This window comes from Rhincodon typus, chromosome 5, assembly GCF_021869965.1.
Source record: "Rhincodon typus isolate 14 chromosome 5, sRhiTyp1.1, whole genome shotgun sequence".
In the NCBI taxonomy this organism is placed as follows: domain Eukaryota; kingdom Metazoa; phylum Chordata; class Chondrichthyes; order Orectolobiformes; family Rhincodontidae; genus Rhincodon; species Rhincodon typus.
Genome location: NC_063336.1, coordinates 114837076 through 114859684, shown reverse-complemented (window position 1 = coordinate 114859684; position 22609 = coordinate 114837076). Strand labels below are relative to the sequence as shown.

General features: G+C 41.9%; 2 protein-coding genes across 2 annotated transcripts in view; both read right to left on the bottom strand.

Annotated features, from left to right (window-relative positions):
- The window catches only part of wdr35 (WD repeat domain 35), a 92646-nt gene extending 87090 nt beyond the window's left edge, over positions 1-5556 (bottom strand). Inside the window, exons 1-2 of the mRNA XM_048597123.1 lie at positions 5492-5556; positions 1675-1961 (exon numbers count right to left, since the gene is read on the bottom strand). Coding sequence (XP_048453080.1) covers positions 1675-1961; positions 5492-5556 — 352 coding nt within the window. The remainder of the gene's footprint in view (positions 1-1674; positions 1962-5491) is intronic.
- An 8487-nt stretch (positions 5557-14043) lies between these two features.
- matn3a (matrilin 3a) overlaps positions 14044-22609 on the bottom strand; it is a 35427-nt gene continuing 26861 nt past the window's right edge. The window contains exons 10-13 of the mRNA XM_048597122.1: positions 20055-20177; positions 16342-16464; positions 15781-15885; positions 14044-14099 (exon numbers count right to left, since the gene is read on the bottom strand). Coding sequence (XP_048453079.1) covers positions 14044-14099; positions 15781-15885; positions 16342-16464; positions 20055-20177 — 407 coding nt within the window. The remainder of the gene's footprint in view (positions 14100-15780; positions 15886-16341; positions 16465-20054; positions 20178-22609) is intronic.

Here is a 22609-nt window from a genome sequence, read left to right as displayed (position 1 = left end):
CTGAAATAAATAGGGAGCGAGGGGGAGGTGGATAGAAGATGGATAGAAGAGAAGATAGGTGGAGAGGAGACAGACAGGCCAAAGAGGCGGGAATGGAGCCAGCAAAGGTGAGTGTAGGTGGGGAGTTAGGGAGGAGATGGTCAGTCCAGGGAGGACAGACAGGTCAAGGGGGCGAGATGAGGTTAGTAGGTAGGAAATGGGGGTGGGGCTTGAGGTGGGAGGAAGGGCAGGTTAGGGAGGCGGGGACAAGCTAGGCTGGTTTTGGGATGCGGTAGGGCGAGGGGAGATTTTGAAGCTTGTGAAGTCCACATTGATACCACTGGGCTGCAGGGTTCCCAAGCGGAACATGAGGTGCTGTTCCTGCAACCTTTGGGTGGCATCGTTGTGGCACTGCAGGAGGCCCAGGACAGACACATCGTCTGAGGAATGGGAGGGGGGAGTTGAAATGGTTCGCGACTGGAAGGTGCAGTTGTTTAGTGCGAACCGAGCGTCGGTGTTCTGCAAAGTGGTCCCCAAGCCTCCGCTTGGTTTCCCCGATGTAGAGGAGGCCACAACAGGAACAGCCGATGAAGTATACCACATTAGCAGATGTGCAGATGTGGAAAGTCTTCTTGGGGCCTGGGATGGGCGTGAGGGGTGAGGTGTAGGGGCAGGTATAGCACTTCCTGCGGTTGCAGGGAAAAGTGCCGGGTGTAGTGGGGCTGGAGGGGAGTGTGGAGCAGACGAGGGAGTCCCGGAGAGAGTGGTCCCTTCAGAAAGCAGATAAGGGTGGGGAGGGAAAAATGTCTTTGGTGGTGGGGTCAGATTGCAGATGGCGGAAGTGTCGGAGGATGATGTGTTGGATCCAGAGGTTGGTGGGGTGATACGTGAGGACGAGGGGGATTCTGTTTTGGTTGTTATTGCGGGGGCGGGGTGTGAGGGATGAGTTGCAGGAGATGCGGAAGACACGGTCGAGGGCGTTCTTGACCACTGAGGGGGGGGAACGTTGCAGTCCTTGAAAAACGAGGACATCTGAGATGTACGGGAGTGGAATGCCTCATCCTGGGAGCAGATGCGGCGGAGTCGAAGGAATTGGGAATAGGGGATAGCATTTTTGCAGGAAGGTGGGTGGGAGGAGGAGTATTCCAGGTAGCTGTGGGAGTCTGTGGGTTTGAAATGAATATCGGTTTCTAGGTGGTTGCCCGATATGGAGACAGAGAGGTCCAGGAAGGGGAGAGAGGTGTTAGAGATGGTCCAGGTGAACTTAAGGTTGGGGTGGAAGGTGTTAGTGAAGTAGATGAACTGTTCGAGCTCCTCGTGGGAGCACGAGGCGGGGCCGATACAGTCATCAATGTAACGGAGGAAGAGGTGGGGTTTAGGGCCGGTGTAGAGGGACTGTTCCACGTAACCTACAAAGAGGCAGGCGTAGCTTGGGCCCATGCGGGTACCCAGGGCCACCCCCTTTGTCTGTAGGAAGTGGATTAGAAGTTGGGAGACCCACCGTGTGGAATGACAAATCACCCCGTGCGAGTAAAACCATATGTACAACACGAACAACTGAAAGATACTGGGACCGAAGTGATTCGCGAACAAGAAGCAGCTTCTGCACGCAGGGCTGGCGCGCGAGCACAGCACCGGCCGTTGCAGTTTAAAATTTAAAAAAAAAGTAACGGAGCGAGCCAGCCGCCGTCTCACCTTCTTGCTCAAGTAGATGAACATGGTTGACAGCAGCCACCGCACAGACAGCGGCGGGGAGGGAAGGGAAACGTTTAACGATCTCAAACCGTTGCCCCTGTCTTCCCTCCCGCAGCGGCCAGGCCGCGTCTCCACGGCAACCGAGGCCCCGCGGCGCTCTCCGCCAATCACTGACCGGGCGCTTCGCTCCGCCAATAGGCTGACCTAACGGCTCAGCCAATCCTGGGGCGGACCGGCGGGTCTCAGCCAATCGGCGGGCGGGGTCGCGGCGCGTTGCATCGTGGGCGCTGGGATTTCAGCCAATGGCCGCAGCAAATCAGGGATCATCGTTGGAGATCACCAGGTGGATATGGAGATTACCAGGTGGATATGGAGATTGGAGAGATAACGGAAAGAGAACTTGCTGAGGGATCTCAGCCGATCTAGCAGCACCTATGGACAGAAATCAGAGTCAGTGTTTCCGCCCCAGTGACCTTTCTTCTTCCTGCTGTAGGAAGGATGTTATTACACTGGAAAGGGTGCAAAAAAGATTTGCAAGGATGTTACCAAGCCTGGAGGGTTTGATTCATAATACAGACTGGGACTTTTTTCCCTGGACCATAGGAAGCTGAGGTTTATAAAATCATGAGGGGCACGGATAGGGTGAATAGCCAAGGTCTTTTTCCCCAGGGTGGGCGAGCCCAAAGCTACAAGGGCACAGGTTTAAGGTGAGAGGGGGAAAAGGGACCAGTGGGGCAACTTATTCACATAGAGGTTGGTGTGTATGTGGAACGAGCTGCCAGAGGAAGTGGTAGAGGCAGGTAAATTATAACATTTAGAGACATTTCAACAGGTAGATGGATAGGAAAAGTTTTGTGGGATATGGGCCAAATGCAGCCAAATTGAACTTGTTCAGTTTAGGAAACTGGTCAGCATGGACAAAAACAAAGTTGCTGGAAAAGCTCAGCAAGTCTGGCAGCATCTGTGGAGGAGAAAACAGAGTTAATGTTTCGGGTCTGGTGACCCTTCCTTGTCCAGCATGGACAAGTTGGGCTGAAGAGCCTGTTGCCATCCTCTAAATTCCATGACTCTATCACCCCCAATAGCTCACCTCCCCACCCATGGCAATTGTATCGTGTAACACCAGTCGTTTTACATCCTCCTTCCTTACAGTTGAAGTTCCAAATGATTCTTTCCAGTTACCTGGAATTCTTACTATCTGATCCATTGTATTCACTGCTCCCAATACAGTGTACTAGACAATGGGGAGACCAAACAGAGTTTGAGTGACTACCTTGTGGAACATATCCACTCAAGTCAACAATGAGGACTTGACCTTCCAGTTGCTAACTAATTTCATACACCATCCTACCCTCATGCTCAAATTCCTATTCTCGTTCTGCTGAGGTGTTCCAGTGAAGTCCAATGCAAGGTGGAGGAACAATACCTCCTTTACGTTTAGGTACTTAGCATTCTGGACTCAACATTGAGTTCAAAAACTTCTCAGCACAAACTCCATTCTCTATTTAGTCTACCATGCTGCTCCAATATCTGGTATTCTTGGTTTAGCTTTCTACAGAACTGTCCTATATTCTGCCATTACCACCTGCTAATAATATGGCTCTATTTCCTTTACAACTATTACTGTTCCTTTTGATTGTTTTTATTCTATGCTACTAGTGATTTCTAATCTTACTTGCCCTCTAAACTACACCTGACTTCCCTTCTGTTCCATCACTTTTCCACCTCTCTCTTCAGTTCCAAAGTCATATTGAACTCAAAACTAAGCTCCATTCCTCTCTCTACTGTTTTTTCCAGACTTCTGAGTTTTTTCACCACTTAATCTTTTCATTTCAGATTTCCAGTGACTACTTTGAATGAGATGCATAAAGGTGTTGGTCCACCTGTGTGGGGACATTCAGCAGCAACATCTTTTACTAAGTAGGCCTCATTCAGGCCTTTATTCACCCCAAATGGGATAAGATAGAAAAACGTACATAAAAATAGTCAATCCCACTTTTTCCTGTCTTGAGAACCACACCCATCAAGATCACCAGATTCCAAAACAAAAGAAAACAAATCTGTAAATTTTACTTCTAGGAATGTTAGAATATTCGTGGATAATCTCAAGAGTGAACATCCAAAAAGAACTGAAGTTGTGAACTATCAAGATTCTAAATTGGCATATCTGCCCATAGTGGGGCCTGCCTTCATGGGGAGGGACAACTGAAGGAAAAAGAAAGGAGATGCATCTTTGAGAAGTAGTGTTCTACTTGATACACTGGATATTTTGGATTAATTTTTGAAATAAAAATTTCTGCACTCTTGGAAAATTGATGTAGAAATATATCTGTTACCTATTACTATTGAGCTTTAGGCTTCAAAATGGACATGTAACATTTTCACTGAAAACACAAAATGCTGGAAATCATAGTGGGTCAGGCAGCATCCATGGAGAGAGAGAGGAAACTAACATTTCGAGTCTAGATGACTCTTCATAAGTGCTGACATGAAGTGTGGAAGGGGACAGTAATTATGCAGTATCGGAATGTGAGAATGACAGAATGTGTCCAACTGCCAAACTGGAAAGAACAGATGATTCCACCGGGGTGGTGGGAAGGGAGAGAGGACATGGTGACAGAGAATATAACAGGTAATGCTGAAAGAAAGGGAAGAAATGGGAGTGAGATCACAATCTGAAGTGTTGAACTCCGTATTAAGTCCAGAAGGTTGTAAAGTGCCTAGTCTGAAAATGAGATGTTGTTCCTCTGGTTTGCACTGTGATTCACTGGAACACTGCAGCATGCCAAAGGCAGATACATGGACATGCAAGCAGGATGCTGTGTTAACATTTCAGTTTTCCGATCCTCTGGGATCCTTCCAGAATCTAAGGGATTTTGGAAAATAACAAAATCACTGAATCCATTATCTCTAATTGTGGTCAAACCAGTTTTTACAAGTTTTGAGGGTATCAAGATTTTGCATCTTGTTCTCAGCCGATTCCTACCTGTATAGGATGGGCTGAAGGGCTACACTTGTTGATGATATTCAATAGATCCACGACCTTGAATGAGTCCTGTGAACATTCCTGTAGGTGCCAATGCCAGCATAATCACGTGTTTTTCCGTAGTTTTTTTCTGTGCCTTGCTGTTTGTTACACTGTCTAAGAGAGAAGAGTCTCGTTCTGTGTTGCTGGACTTCACCTCGGACTGGGATCGTGAACATTGCCAGGAACAACCTCAGTCTCCAGACCAGCTATTGATTGAGGGGTCGCTGACGGGCAGAAGGGCATGAGGCTTTTTGTTTTTTTTCCCTTTCTTTTTTATTCTTTTTATTTACTTAATAAATATTCCTTTTTGTCTTTTGTCATTACTCAATATACGTTGGAATATAAGCAAATTGCTGTTGTCAAGCCTTCTCTTAGCTACATTTAACAGAATCCGAAAAGAACCACTTGGATACACCCTGCAATTCAAGACACTGCCCTTATATGTTGAGTTCCCCTTTCACAATGATTATTCCCTCTGCCTCCAATCCCAACAATTAAGTTCCCCAGCTTCCCCCAAAGCAACTCACCTTGACCTATAGTGGACAGACCCCCAGCACTGATTGTGGACCAGCCCCTAAACCCACTAGATCAGACAGCCTGACTAATGACTGACCAGACCTCTGCCTCATTTCTGTGCAGTTCCCCCAATGACTTACTGGTTGCACCGGACCCACAGGACTGATTGTGACATGCACCCTGGCCTGTAGAAGTACAGATCCCTGATACTGGCCACCACAAGCTTACCGTGCCCAGCCCCTTGACTAATATCAGAGCCTACCCTCGACTTACCGTGCTGGAACTCCTGTGTCTCCCTTGACCTGACGGAGGTCTACTCCGCTTAGACTTTGAGTCATAGCCGTTTTGTTGATGCATATGCAGCGTGTGTTGCCACATAGCTGCTGGCACAAGCTGCAGATGTGAGAATGAAATAGTACAATGATGCACTGCAACATGTCTATTCCATTGACTGATTCCAGCTGACAACCATGACAATCTAACAGGCTTTTGTCTGTGCTAAAAGGCAAGGCAAGACGGAAACACTGTGAGCCATTTAAACTTTGGCTAAATGTTGGGGGGTGGGGGGTGTGGTGGGTGGGTGGGCGGAATTATGGGGAAGCACGAAAAGGCAAGGCAAGGATGCTGTGAGCACCCAAGCAGGCACACATTGAGTGGGTGTTAGAGGAGTAAGTGAGGAGCCCTGAGATAAGTGCCTGTGTGCAAAGTGTCCGTTCTGTAACAATGCAATGGTCAGTGCCAGTGCACTCCAAAGTGAAGCATTGAAGTGCAGAACCACCTTGTAAATGGTGTGCCATGAGGGTATGGTGAGACTGGTGCACTGGTATGTGTCAGATGACAAGGTCCATGGATGGGTGTGCTTGTAATCGCTGCCTATGGAGTATGCCCTAAAACACTGGCGACTGGTATCCAAGATGGAGAGCTGGAGGAGTAAGCAAGGAGCCGGAGTAAGGTAGCTGCTCTTATTTTCAAATAAGGAATTATCGCTGTCTAGTTTGTATCCGGCAGGTGGGAGAATGGAAACTCCATATCAAGAATATATCATAATATCAGGTAAGATATTGTTACTATAGAGGGAGTTCAAAGAAGGTTCATCAGACTTGTTCCCAAAATAGTGGACTGTCTTAAAAAAGAGATAAGGCAAACTGGGCTTATATTCTCTACACTTGCAAAGAATGAGTGGTAATCTCATTGCAATCTTCAAACACTTAAAAGTGATTGACAGGGTGGATTAAGGTAAAATGGTTCCATAAATTGAGGAGTCTGGAACCAGGAGGCGCAATTTAAAAATAAGTGGATGCCATTTAGGTCTGAGATGAGGAGAAATTGTTTTACTCAGACAATGGTAAATCTTTGGAATTCTTTACCACAGAAGTCCTTTGTATTTGATTATCTTTGAAGTAGAAGTTGCTAAATTTTTGTTTATCGATGGCATAAAAGGTTATGGGGATAGTGTGGGTAAAAGGCATTCAACTGTTCAATCAGCCATGATTGTGTTGAATGGTGGAGCAGGCTTGATGGGCAGAATGGTCTACTTCAGTTCCTATGATCCTAATGAGGCTAGATTAGGTAATAATGAGATGTTAATACATGGTACTACATTCAAATAGGTCTGTCACTGCTCACTAACACGAGTTTTATCTCGCCATTCAATGCTTGGTTGGAAAATGTAACTTTTTATTCTCAGCATTAAGAAGCTCCTTGCTGGCCGTCTCAACCTATTTTCCCAAATTTCTCGCCAATGCTCTCATTATTTAGTGCTTGGGGAGATTCCACCCAGTATCATCCAGTGTAGTGTAAGGGTGGCATTACATTTTATCATTTACTCATTTTATTTTCCAGCGAAGTATGGATGTGACTGCCATTATCATGTTATCTTTTAAACACCTTCCCATGAGAATAAACAACACAACACTATGGAGTTGGGACAATATCATCTTTCACAGTGCCACTGAAAGTCATCTTTTGCAATCACCGTCCGATTCATAGGTCATAGACTAATCAATAGAATCCCTACAGCATGGAAGCAGACCATTTAGCCCATTCAGTCCACACCAGCCATCCAAAGAGCACCCCAGGCAGACCCATCCCCGCCACCTCATCCCTGCAACCCCACATTTCCCATGGCTTTTCCACCTAGCCTGCACAACCCTGGACACTATGGGCAATTTAGCATGGCCAATCCGCCAAACCTGCACATCTTTGGACTCCATTTGCTTTCTTCAGCAAACTATCAAAATCAAACCAAAATTCCAGAATTTATTGGCACATTACATGAAGGAATTAGATCATAATTTACAGTACTTGGAAGTGGGAAATCATGATCTCATACACCAGAGTTTCCTGCTTGCAGAAGCCTAGGGAAGCATGCTTCTTCATTCACTCAATTATCTTAATCTCTTTCAGAGTCTTGGAGGAATTAACAAATATCACAAAAGTTTTGAATGCCATCAAAAAGGAAAACATGTTCCATGACTTTATTAATAAGACCGTAGGGGATGACAACAAATAATTTATGTTAATCCTTACAAAAATACTGGCTAGGCTGCAGTTAGAGTATTATGGCCAATTCTGTACAGCAACTTTAGAAAAAGCAGAAGAATTTGCTAGAACGGTACCAGGTATGAAGCACTCCAGTTATGTGGGAAATTTGGAAAAAGTGGGATTAATTTTCTCAGAGCATTTTCTCAGAAGGTATGGTAGAAGTCTTCAAAACTGTGAAGAATTTTAATAATGTAAATAACGACAAACTATTTTCAATTGCAGAAAGGTCAGTAACCAGAGGAAAGAGATCTAAATTCTTTCTTTAAATTTTCATAGGATATGGGTGTTGCTGGTTAGGGCAGTATGTATTACCTATTCCTAACTGCCTTTGGGACGCTGGTTGGGAAGTTCATGGTGATGGTGGTGGTTGGGGTGGGTGCATGTGTGGTGGTGGTGGTTGTGGTTAAGTACAGGCTACTACTGTAGGGAGGGGGGTTCCATTCTTTGACCAAGCAACAGCGAAGGAATGACGACATACTTCCAAGTCAGGATGGTGAATGGATTAAAGGGGAACTTCTAAAAAAAGCCCCAGAGGTAATAAGGTGAAACTTAATTTTATGCAGTGATTTGTTATTGATTTGAATGCATTGCTTGAGAGAACGGAAGAAGCAGATTCAACAACAACTTTCAAAAGGGAAACAATGTGCCTGGTAATGATGAAAGAATAAAACAGTAAAGTAAATTGGATCATTCTTTCAAAAAGGTAGCAGAGGTATGATAGGCCAAATGATCTCCTTCTGTACTGTGTCTTTCTATGATTCTGTGAATGAGATTCACTTGCATATGGTTGTAATCTGGCTTTATACATCTATATCCCCGTAAATCTTCTGTCGTAAGCACTTCTGAAATTTTATCTAATATTCATGCCAGATCTGCCGAGTTTTTCCAACAATTTCTGTTTTTGTTTCTGATTTCCAGCATTCACAGTTATAGGGTCATAGAGCTGTACAGCAAGGAAACAGATCCTTTGGTCAAATTCATCCATACCGACCAGATACCCTAAATTAATCTAATCCCATTTGCCAGCATTTGCCCCCTATCCCTCAAAACCCTTCCTATTCACATACCCATCCAGATGCCATATAAATATTGTAATTGTACCATCCTCCACCACTTCCTCTTGTAGCTCATTCCATACCAGCACCACCCTCTGTGTGAAAAAGTTGCCCCTTAGGTCTTTTTTAAATCTTACCCCTCTCACATTAAACCTATGCCCTCTAGTTTTGGACTCCCCTATCCTGGGGAAAAGACTTTGACTATTCACCCCATCCATGCCCCTCAAGAATTTCTAAATTTCTAGAAGTTCTTTAATTCTTTAAATCACTTTTATTTCTCGGCCCCTGATGAACCAAGAAGTTTATGGGAAAAGTAGTTAAGGCATTAAATGAAGGAAACAAAATGTTATATGAAATTTCATTCAACAACATCTCCTCTTATAGACTAGAAAGTTTCTTCATTCTCAGAAATTCCCATATACAACTGACTCAATCAGGAGGGCAGACAGTCTAGGCAGACAGCGGAACATTTTCAGACCATTTATTTGCAACAGAAAGGATGTCCTTCTTATTCAGGTGAATTATGCACAGTGTCCTCACATACATCGCATCAATATGGGCAAGAATATTTAACAACTGAAAAAATTCTGATTGGCACACAAGTTATATTGGCAACATTTGAATTGAGCCTTCTATTTGTTACTTACTTCAACTGCAGACTGCTTAAAGTGACATCTTAAAATGTGGTATCTGGAATTTCTTGCAAAATTCCAGTAAATAATACCTGCCTTTAATATCTTACATTGACTTGGATTTATAGCCTTTGCTTTTCCTAGATGTCTGTAGACTATTTCCGTTATAACAAGCCACAAAGATTTTGCCATTGGAAATATCAAGTTAAGAAACCTACAATTTCCCAGACATGATTTCCAATTTTAAAGGAATGTCATCACACTAAAAGGTTTAATTCTCTGCCATCACTGCTCAAATTAACATCACCTCCTCTCTTATATTTACTTCAGTGCTGCCTTTCATAACCACAAGATATCACAAAGCGTTTTTTAGTCAGTGAAATATCTTCAAATTGTAGTCATTTTGAAGTGTAGGAAATGTAGCAGTCAATTTGCTCCCAATGAGTTCCTACAAGCAGTGATGTTACAAAATGCCAGATTCTCTGGACTGAATCTTACCATATTTCAACAAAGTGGTACTTTAATCAAGTTTCATTGAAGTTTTCTCATAATACCATTCCAAATTCACCTCAGGAACTGTTACCTACCCTACCTTTATGGTAGCTTTTTCATTCATTGGCAACTGGATTCAACATTTTATGTAGCCAAAAGAACTCTCGACTGGTCAGATATCCTCCAATAGATAGAATCCCCGATACTGGCACCATCTTTAAAACACTTTTGCACACCAGGAAAAGCACCAGTGTTCTGAAATTGCCCTGCACAATTGCACACACTCCCAGAGGGCATGGTATGATTGGCTGACAGAACCTTAACAACTTGATGAATGAGGTGTTACAGAGGACAGCCAGTTTCTTACCCCAGGAACACCAGCGGAGGCCACGACACCAGGCCCTGCCAGGCTGGGCTAAGGTTGCTAACCTGGTCAGTGCATTCTCAACCATCTGGTGAGAAGCCCAGCAGTGGTGCATGAAGGTTAGTGAATTTCTCTGCCCTGCCAGGCTAAGTGCCAACATCTCCCCACAACTACTTCATACTATCTCTGCTAAAGCTCCTATCTCCTACCAAGGCTCATCTCTCAATATTGCTTGTATCATCTTCTCTCATTCACTCTCACCCAACATCCCGATCTACTAACCCTGCATGACCTGTCCACTTCCTATTCCCTCTCTCTGGTCACCACAGCCTTAATATGCAACAACATTAACAGCTGGGCCAGCTACGCTCTTCACTCAATCCCTCTCTTTCTCTCATTTCAGGAGAAAATGGCACTTAACGGGACCAAAAAAGCCAGGACAGAGTGTAGGGTCATTTGCCTGCTCACCCCCTACAAGGAGAGGATGCTGGCACAGGCCAGAGAGGTCCAGGACCACTCCTGCAGAGATACCAAAATATCCATGTCCCACCAATTGAGGAAGCAGCAAGGTTCCTTGCAGTGTAACTCTCATACTGATTTGACTGCCATTGTGGTTTCCACCTGCCACACATTATAAGCCCTGTCTGTGACACCTTCAATGCTTAATTTATGTCATGCAGGTAGCAGCTTCAGATCCACAATCCCCTCATGCAAGGGGGTGTCACCACCGAAACATCCCCTTCGGCACCTCTGAGGAAGAAAGTACACAGATTCCTCAGAGGAAACATTGGCAAGGGTGCCTCCTACACTCCCCCCAACACCACCTCGTTGGATATATTGGCTAGATTACATTTGGAAGCACCTGATGGTACTAGCCAAGGAGGAAACATCCCAATTCGCCACAACTCAGGGGATTGCTGGAGACCAAGTACCTACTTAGTGACAGGCAGGAAAGGATTGTGTAATGACAGCAATCAGGCAAATCATATAAATGCACAAGTAAACATAGGAGCTGCAGACAGGTTGTGGGGGTAAAGCATATTTATTCAGATTGGAGGAAAGTAGAAAGTCTAGCACAAGAGTCAACTGTTAATGATTGTCAGAAAAACCCATCTGATTCACTAATGTTCATTAGGGAAGGAAATCTACCATCCTTACCCGGTCTGGCCTATATGTGACTCCAGACCCACAGCAATATGGTTGACTCTTAAATGCCCACTGGGCAATTAGGGAAAGGCAATAAATACTGGCCCGGCCAGTCACATCTACAACTTGTGAATAAATAAGAAAAAAGTCCTGGAACTACAGTTGGTGATCGTAAGAACTGCCGATGCTGGAGTCAGAAATAACACGGTGTGGAACTGGAGGAACACAGCAGGCCAGGCAGCATCAGAGGAGCATGAAAGTTGACATTTTGGGTCGGGACCGAAACATCAACTTTCCTGCTCCTCAGATGCTGCCTGGCCTGCTGCATTCCTTCGGGTCCACACTGCATTATATCTGGAACTACAGTTGGTTGTGATTTGGATTCATGATTCAGACCCAGGAATAAGTAAACTTGTGAATGATAGTGGAGATTGAACTAAGGCTAAGGAACAATATGCACAATAAAAAAGATATTGGAAAATTCTCCAGTTCTAAAGAAGGGTCACTGGATCCGAAAAGTGAACTCTGCTTTCCTTCTACAGATGCTGCCGGATCAGAAATTTTCTGGCAATTTTTATTTATGTTTCTGATTTCCAGCTTTGGTTTTTATGGAAATATTACAAACTGGACAGTTAAAGTTGCAAATTTAACACAGTTAAAAATGAGGTGATATACTTTGATAGGGAAACATGTATCATTACCATCAAGAAAATGTGAAGTTTAATGTTGACGAAGATCACAGCAACCTGGGGAGATAGGTAGATAAAAATCATCTTGGCAACTTTGTAAACAAAGTAATTTTAAAAATGCTGAAAAAAAACTGGAGCTTCTTTCTAGGGGTATAACATTTAAAAATAATGAAGTTATGTTAAATTTGTATGAGACTATGGCCAGGCCACATGTGTATACTGTTCTGCACACTTTTTTTTATAGTAAGGAAAAGATATAAGTGCACCAGAACTTAGAGATTCTCAGTCAGAGTCAGTGGGAAAGCTTCAACTGACTGAGATTCTTATCTTTAGATAGAGGAAAACTCTGAAAAATACCTGATAGAAGCCTTTAAAATTATGAATGGATTGATGGAGAGAGTTTTCACTTAGAGACAGTCTAAACAAGGAGCCATTAAAAACAAGATAGCTCCTGGTAAATCCAATTGAGAAATAAGGAGAATTTTGTTTACTCAAACAGTGATTACAATATGGAACTTGTTACCACAGGCAAATAGTTTGAACACTTTTCAGAGGAAACTCAATCGATTACATGAGAAGAGAGAATAGAAAGGAAATGTTTCAAAGACTCTCTCAAAAACTCAATGAACATCTATGCAATTAACATGAAATCACAACTAAAATAGCAAATTGTTATTAAAAATGGTGTCAAGATCTTCTCATAAACAAGTGCAGTCGCTGAGAGTGAAGATTAGGACATAAAGCAAAGGCAGCTGTTCAAGCCAACAGTCCATCACCACCTCTGTTGGCCATAAAATGTTGTCCTCATTGTAGGGGAGCCTATTAGGCTAAGGCAGGTCTTATAAGACATCTGTGAACTCATAGGCAACTCTGATATTTAAATCCAGCCTTCTACATAAAGAATTATCCTCAATGTGATGATGATACTAACTGGTACACTGAGATATATGACAGGAAGAATCAGGTAGGGAATGCAGCAAGTTTTGTAAGATTTCACTTTTTTTTGTTACTAAATACTTCAAATAATTAGACTTTGATTTTTAATATATAGATTTTTAAGGGAGCTGGGGTAATGTTTTGTTCAACACCAACAGGTAAATGTAAGAATCGGATCAAATTAGATCCAGAGATGGTGTAGCTCAATATACAAAAGCAAAGTAATTGAAAATAAACAAAGTTTAATAAAATCAAAGGTAAATTTTAATGCACACTTTTGGGAGTGAATGAATAGAATACTAGTCATTTGGTGCATTTTCACAATCTTTCATACTTCTACATAAACTACGATAATAGTTGAACTGAGAACACAAACATCTGAAAACAAAACAATTTATTTAACTTCTTTACTATCAAATATACATTTTACTGCATTTGAAAATAGAATACATTAAAATTGAATTCAAATATATATTATGCATATTCTTGCCTATAGCATTACTCTTTATCTGTGACAAGAATCAATGGTCATTTATGTCCAGAATATGGTATTTATGACAATAAAACAGATCAATCAGGTAGTAAATTTTGTACATAATATATTTAAGCATTCCTTTACTCCTAATTTCTTTTATCTACTAACTTACTTATTTATGAAGTGTATACAGTTAAGACTAATATTGATATATCATTTATGCAATATGTCACAGTAGTAAAATCAATACTTTCAACAACTGACCCAATATATAATAACACCTGAATGAATGGCTTCAGTTTTCTTCATGGCATATCTTATTATTTTCTGCTTTGTTTTAAAACCTATAGTTGCAGCACAGAAATAAAAGTAACTAGTCAGATCAAGATTATAATAAAAGCTTGGAAAGAACTGTGCTCAATAAAATGGTCAGTTAGCCAAACAGAAATGACAAATAACATGCACTCTTCAAAAAGAATGCTCGCACAATGTTCAGAATCGACCCAGCTCGTTTTCAAATGCTTGCATTTTTTTTGTTACATGATCAAGTATGAAATAGTTAAGGATTACAACATTGGATTGGTCAATATAACCTTACAATAGTTATGAACTGTATATTACTGACCGAATCAAGCATTATCTTTCACAATAAAAAGGAGTGGCAGATAGAGTTTAGTTTAGATAAATGTGAGGTGCTGCATTTTGGAAAGGCAGGACTCATAAACATAAAGGTAAGGTCCTGGGGAGTGTTGCTGAACAGAAGAGACCTTGGAGTGCAGGTTCACAGTTCCTTGAAAGTGGAGTCACAGGTAGACGGGATAGTGAAGAAAGTGTTTGGTATGCTTAAGAGGTAACACAGTGTGGAGCTGGATGAACACAGCAGGCCAGGCAGCATCAGAGGAGCAGGAAAGCTGACGTTTCGGATCAGGACCCCTCTTCAGAAATGGGGGAGGGGGAAGGGAGCTCTGAAGTAAATAGAGAGGAGAGAAGACGGACAGGTCAAGGAGGCGGGGATGAGACGGCCTGGGGAAGGTAGGTGGGATGGCGATAGGTGAGTGCAGGTAGGCAGTTTTGGGGATTGGTCAGTGAGGTATCCACTGAGGTCTTTCCTTTATTGGTCAGTGCATTGCCTATAAGAGGTAGGAGGTCATATTGCGGCTGTACAGGACATTGGTTAGATTACTATTGGAATACTGCGTGCAATTCTGGTCTCCCTTCTATAAGAAAGATGTTGTGAAACTTGAAAAGGCTCAGAAAATATTTAAAAGGATGTTGCTGGGGTTGGAGAGTTTGAGATATACGAAGAGGCTGAATATACTGGGGCTACTTTCCCTGAAGTGCCAGAGGCTGAGGGGTGAACTTATAGACATTTATGAAATCATGTGGGGCTTGGATAGGGTAAATAGACAAGGTCTTTTCCCGAGATGGGAGAGTCCAAAACTAGAGGGCATAGGTTTAAGGTAAGGGGGGGAAGATTTAAAAGGGACCTAAGGGGCAACTTTTTTACACAAAGGGTATTGTGTGTATGGAACAAGCTGCCAGAGGAAGTGGTGGAGGCTGATACAATTACAACATTTAAAAGGCATCCGGATGGGTTTATGGACAGGAAGGATTTAGAGGGATACGGGCCAAATGCTGGCAAATGGGACTAGATTAATTTAGGATATCTGGTTGGCATGGACAAGTTGGACTGAAGGGTCTGTTTCTGTGCTATACATCATTATGGCTCTATGACTCTACTTTTATTTTGTTTCTTTCAATCAATTCTGATTTTCATGATCCATCTAATCCTTTCCTACAGGCATGACAGTGACATCATTGACGTAATCAATCAATATCCATCTGTATCATCCATATAATAGAAGGATATGAATCAGTGCTGATGTTTTTCTATTAACATTTAACAATATTAGCTAAACTTCTGCACATTGCCAGCCAAATGTTAGCAATATCCACTTGCCAGATATGACCACATATGACCACACTTGTATGTGTATCTGCTGCATCTATCAGAAAGCTCAAAATGTAATGTTTGTGCAGTTATAAGTAACCAGAATCACCAGTAAAAACATTTTTCATTTGCCTTAATATATTCTATTATTCCTTCATCAACTTTTTAACTTCATATAGATCTGCAGAGGCACATAAGTTTAGTTACAAAATCCATTAAGTGACCTGGAACAAAAGAAATCTGGACAGAGATACAAAACTAATTATTAAAAAGGATATTTTTACTAGCCAGTGCTTGGAAATTGGATTCAACGTCCCTTTGGAAATCAAGCAAAGCTTCACACTTGCATGGATCTTGAATAGTGATCTTTCTCTGCGCTTCTTCTGCAAAGTAAAATTCTATTCTATGATTACAGGCATGGTTACCATTCCGATTTTGCTTGTATAGACGGACTAATAATTTAACTGCATTTGTGAAATGGCATAGAAAATTGTTCAATGATTTTGAAATGAAAACTATCCATGCAAAAATACCAGATTAAATGTCATTTATTGAAATCATATTCCACTCCAGTAAAAAATGCTTTTTGACAATAATGGTTTAGAAGTAAAACAGGCAAGTGTCAGGAAAATTAATTCAAAGAAGTATGTCAAATGTCCAGTGGATTCCACCTCAATATTAGTGTTAATTGTTGCAAAAAATTAGCATAATACGTATTGCCAGATTGAGCTAGGGCTCAGGATATATGAATCAATTGATTAATATTTTATAAAATAATGGTGTAATATTTTGGGAAAGTGTTCTAAAGTGTCAAATTTTGACAGAAGTATGTAGCTTACTTGCACAGGTTTTTTGGTCCTCATTCAATATAAAACCTGTATGGCACTTGCAGTGATAGCCTGTTGCTGTGCTTACACATATTTGTTCACAGTCATGGTTTCCAATGGCGCACAAATCCACACCTGAAAGTTATAAATCAATTTAGTGCCTCTTATCCATTAAAAAAAATGGAGCTGAAATCCAACCTAAATTCAATGCTCCAATAATCAAAAGCAGAAAGTTAGCATGTTCCACAAAAATAGGTGCATGGGAAATGTAAGAAAAGTTCTGTACCCTAGTGTCCTGAGGAGTGGACCTCCATAGAGATTACTTGTACAATGGAGTTGAGCCATATCATTGGACATTCAGACTCAACTATGTAGTGTTTGACTAAAGTTAAATGAAGCTCTCCACCTGTCTCTCCTCCTTCAATACACTCATCACAAACTAACTTAAGCTTCTGGTCACCTGTCTGAATATTGTATTTGGTAATATTCCTGAGAAGTGCCTTGTGACATATTACGATGTGAAGGTGCTTTATAAATGCATGCTGTTGTTGCTGAATATGGGTAATGTGCTGGATATGGGAACTTCACACTATCACTCAGAGTTGTTTTCTCTCCATCTTGATTTTAGTGGTGGATCTGCAACCTGAAGAGGCAGACAGGAGGCAGCGTTGAAGGTGGGCTCACCTCAGTGTGGATAGATAAAAGGCTCGCTTCAGTAGACTTTGTTGTGACTGCTGCTTCATACTCTGCTTGAACTGTTGGCATGTGTGTGGAGTGCAGTTAAAAATTGTTCTGCTGCCTCTTTGTTGCGTTTACTTGAAACACACACCGGAAAGTCTCTCTTGATGGGGCAAGATTTCAAAGAAAACCCCTTTGCAACACGATGCACAATTATATTAACTTTGTGCAAAATAGTACAAAACAGTAATAGTAGTGTGTGAACTAAACAGTGGCTTCTCACTGGCGACAGTGAGGACTCCAGGCAGTAATTCAAACCTCCATGAAGGTAAGATCACACAGTCCTAAGGAAGTGAAGTGACTGCACCTGACAAAGAGCAGCGCTCTGAAAGCTTGTGATTTCAAATAAACCTGTCGGACTATAACCTGTTGTTGTGTACTTTCTCCCACATCGTGCTCCTTCTGTTTCACAGATGAGCTCAGTCCTTCCATTGTCTCTGCATCCTTGTGATATTGTAAAGGACAAAGCAAATAACAACTATTTAAGAGACCCTTGCAGATGGTGTATTGCAGGGCAACACTCAAGTAGTTGACAGCAAAAGTACATCTTTAGCATCTTGGGCTTTTCTATGAAGGTTCCGGTGAGCAAACGGGCTCGGGCCATTACTCTTATAGAATCGTGATGAACTATCTTACCAGATAATAATTCCCCAAAAATCTATCCATGGATTTGGGAGGTGAGACAGATTAGCTAGGAAAGCCTGACTAATGGAGAATGAAGGTATAGCAATTACCATACATGGACATGAAGGAAGATCTCCTTGTGCTCACAGATGAGCTGCACATTCAGTAAGTGCCAATTCTTCCTATTAGTGAAGTTTTCTGGTTGGTCAGTGTGTGCCTCAATGGCAATATGACAATGAATTATGCCCTGTAGTTGGAGCAACAGAAAATGGCAGTGAAGCCTAGTGCCCTGTGAGCTGACAAAGCTCCATCATTTGGAAATCTGATGTAGTTTCCAGTCTTGGGAAAAAGGGATCTGTCACCTGGATGCGCCGGTGCTGAGCACTCAACCCTGAAATTCCACAGAGATCCAAAGGCTGCACCTTGGAAGGATCTAAAGAAGAATTTCACGGGCATGATTACCTTGACTGGCAGGGCATAGCCATCAGCGGAGTAAGGAGTGAGCTCCTCTCTGAGGATGCATTTGACTGGAGTATTGCATTGTCCTGCAGCAATGAATTTCCAACATGTCCAGGTAGCCTTCCTGCGCTGAGGGTAGTATCTCACCCTCTTTGGTGACTATTCTTCTCCTCTGGTGTCTTAATGCCCAGGGCACCTTCAGTCTTGTGCACACTTCTCCTCTGCAGCTTCATTACTTTCTATTTCTGAGGGTGCAGTATCCATTTCTATCTGCATTCTTCCATGTTGGCCTGATGAAGTCTCAGCAACCTTGGTCAGTCATCCATTGTCCAGGTGATGCCAGGTAGATGACAACCCATTAAGTGATAACGTTCTGCCTCTTCCACTGTACTTCGATGCACTTCTATTATCCATTTCAGGGAATGAGCACTTTCCCACGTTAGATGATCTGTCACTAAAAGAAAATGTTCTTCCTAACTTGTTGCTAACCTGCTACTTACCTGCACTTACCATAGAACATAGAACATAGAACATAGAACCTTACAGCGCAGTACAGGCCCTTCGGCCCTCGATGTTGCAGCAACCTGTGAAACCAATCTGAAGCCCACCTAACCTACACTATTCCACTATCATCCATATGTTTATCCAATGACCATTTAAATGCCCTTAAAGTTGGCGAGTCTACTACTGTTGCAGGCAGGGCATTCCACGCCCTTACTACTCTCTGAGTAAAGAACCTACCTCTGACATCTGTCCTATATCTATCACCCCTCAAGTTAAAGCTATGTCCCCTCATGCTAGCCACCACCATCTGAGGAAAAAGGCTCTCGCTGTCCACCCTATCTAATCCTCTGATCATCTTGTATGTCTCTATTAAGTCACCTCTTAACCTTCTTCTCTCTAACGAAAACAGCCTCAAGTCCCTCAGCCTCTCCTCATAAGACCTTCCCTCCATACCAGGCAACATCCTGGTAAATCTCCTCTGCACCCTTTCCAATGCTTCCACATCCTTCCTATAATGCGGCAACCAGAACTGTACGCAATACACCAAGTGCGGCCGCACCAGAGTTTTGTACAGCTGCAACGTGATCTCATGGCTCTGAAACTCAATCCCTCTACCAATAAAACCTAACACACCGTACGCCTTCTTAATAACCCTATCAACCTGGGTGGCAACTTTCAGGGATCGATGCGCATGGACACTGAGATCTCTCTGCTCATCCACACTACCAAGAATCTTACCATTAGCCCAGTACTCTGTATTCCTGTTACTCCTTCCAAAGTGAATCACCTCACACTTTTCCGCATTAAACTCCATTTGCCACCGCTCAGCCCAGCTCTGCAGCTTATCTATGTCCCTCTGTAACCTGCAACATCCTTCCGCACTATCCACAACTCCACCGACTTTAGTGTCATCCGCAAATTTACTAACCCGTCCTTCTACGCCCTCATCCAGGTCATTTATAAAAATGACAAACAGCAGTGGCCCCAAAACAGATCCTTGTGGTACACCACTAGTAACTGAACTCCAGGATGAACATCTGAACACTGAGGGCTCTCAAGGTCTGGCTGCCTCCTGTAAAGTCACAGACAGTCTGAAAAAAATGTCTTTTTACTTACCCCTTAAATGCATTAGGGATGTTGTAATTTCAGCCGGCCACTCTCAACCTCACTACCACAAAAGCTATTTGCAGAGGGAACACAGGTCATGCGATAGCTATATGTTTCTCCTGCCTGCATCCCTTCTGGCCCAATATAGGATGGCAAAGCACAACCCTAAACCTTACAAGAACTGTGTGAGACTGAAAGAATACACAATTATTATCATCAGGCTTATATCAGCTACAATCAAATATGATTTTCCAGAGCAGCACATTGCAAGCCCTGAGTGGAATGTGACTTACATGAGCAGGTTTTCTGGTCCTCGTTCAATATAAAACCTGGACGACACCTGCAGTTATACCCTGTTGTAGTGTTCACACATATTTGCTCACAGTCATGGTTTCCAGTAGCACACATATTCAAACCTGAAATCAAAGATTAAATTTAATATACTCTATTCATTACTGTATTTTAGTTATAACAATAATCACAGACAAATATTAACATCTGAGTGTAAAATGTTTTCCTACATTATTGATTGTGAGAAAATGCATAAATCTATAATTGTTACCCCTGGAACTTTTTTTTCTTTATTCATTCATGGGATGAGGGTGTCATTAGCTAGACAGTGTTTATTGCCCATCCCTAATTGCCCAGAGGGCAGTTAAGAGTCAACCACATTGCTGTAGGTCTGGAGTCACATGTTGGCCAGACCAGGTAAGGATGGCAGTTTCCTTCCCTAAAGGACATTAACAAAGCAGATTGGTTTTTCCAACAATCAACAATGGATTCATGGTCATCATTAGATTGTTAATTCCAGATATTTTTATTGAATTCTAATTCCATCATCTGCTGTGGCAGGATTTGAACCCAGGTCCCCAGAACATTATCTGGGTCTCTGGATTAACAGTCCAGTGATAATACCACTAGGCCATTGCCCCCCCTTTATAATTTGGTAATGTGCAAACTTTAAAGAACTGTCTTTGACAGTTTCGCCATCAGGAAGCCCATAAAATCACATGATGTCATTCTTTTAGTAAGTAAGTGGGATTTTGAATCTCTTTTCAAGTTATCAACCTCCATTGAGCTCATAACAAAATTGGCAGCTTTTTGTGGATATTTAAATCCAAAGCCTGAAATGAGTTCTCTCTAATTTGCTAAAGTTTAAAAGAATGACATTTCACAATGACATTAACTATATTTGTTGAATGCTTAAAAATGTTTGCCCTTTGTGGAGGTTTCTTCAAAAGAGTGAATTTGTCTTTGTTACAATTGTAAAAGGTCATTTAAAAGTGATGGCAGAAACATTAGAAAAAGATTTGAAAGTGGGCATTGAGAAGTAAGGGATCATTGGCTCAACTTTGAGGATGAAAAAGGTAATCCAGATACCATCCAGCTTGAGTTGGTGAGGATTTAGGTTATGCTAATGAAACACATTGAACTTGAAACAGAAGAAAAAAATAAAAGAGAAAATAAAATTACTTGAACGCAAAGCAGATAGAAAACAAAACAAAGATTTGAGTTTGAGAAGTAACATGGTGGTTCAGTCGTTAGCACTGCTGCCTCACAGTGCTAGGGACCCATGTTTGATGACTATCGGTGTGGAGTTCACATGTTCTCTGTGTGGGCTTCCTCTGGGTGCTCTGGTTTTGTCCCACAGTCCAAAGATGTACAGGTTAAGTGGTTGGCCATGCTATAGTGTCCAGGGATACACAGGCTAGGTGGATTAGCCATGGGAAATGCAGGGTTAGTGGATTATGGTAGGTGTGGACTTGATGGGCTGAATGGCCTGTTTCAACACAGTAGGTGTTCATGGTTCTAAATAAGGGGAAATGCAAAAACCTAAATTAGAAATCCAAGAGAAAGGAAAAAGGGAAGCCAGAAAATTTGAACTGGAGAGGGGAAGAACTTTGATTTCAAGAACAATGTGTATCAGACATGTTTGATGATTTAATTAAATACTGAAAGAACTGCAAATCAGAAACAAAAATAGAAATTGCTGGAAAAGCTTAGCAGGTCTGGCAGCATCTGTGGAGAGAAATCAGAGTTAACATTTTGGGATGAATGGCCCTTCCTCAGAACCACTTTGAGTTTTTTCGGTCAGATTTAATTCCTGGTTTTGATTTGGCAAGAAATGTTTGCCTAAGGCCTAAATTCAGTGAGGAAGGAGGTGGAATATATTTTATACACTTTGAAAAAATTGCTATGAAATTGCAGTGCCTACCAAACATTTTGACAATCCCATTACAAAGTACTTTGGAGGCTTACGTAACCCTCTCCAATGAACATTCTGCACAATATGATAAAATGAAGACTCTGGTGCTTAATGCAAATGAGCTAGTTCCGAAGCTCATGCACAAAAACTTAGAAACCTGAAGAACTGACAGAATTAGACACTTTTGGAATTTTCTAGAGAAAAGGAAAGGGTCTCAGTGCATGCAGCTGAAGATTTTGAAATGCTTTAAGCGGTTTTAATGGGGAAATTTAAAAATTCCTTTAGGATCAAATCGCACCTAGTCGGCTGTAAAATTTCTACAATAAGGGAGGTGGCTGTTTTAGCTGATAGCTACAATTTATCCTGTGAAACACATGGGAGGCAGCAAATCATTGTTTACAACACACACAGAAGATAGAAAGAGAAATGAATTGACAATAATCAGGATACGAATTTCACTCAGAGGATGGACAAACTAAAACAGTAGATGTTTCAATGAGTGCTGAAGTTGGGAGATAAAAATGATTGAAGGAAACTGGCAGTTTTGCTGTAAGATATAGAAAATGAAAGCCATCTGCTGCAAGATAAAATCCAAGAGAGTAGCTTTTATGGGACTGTTTAGAATTTCTCCAGAGAATTCTG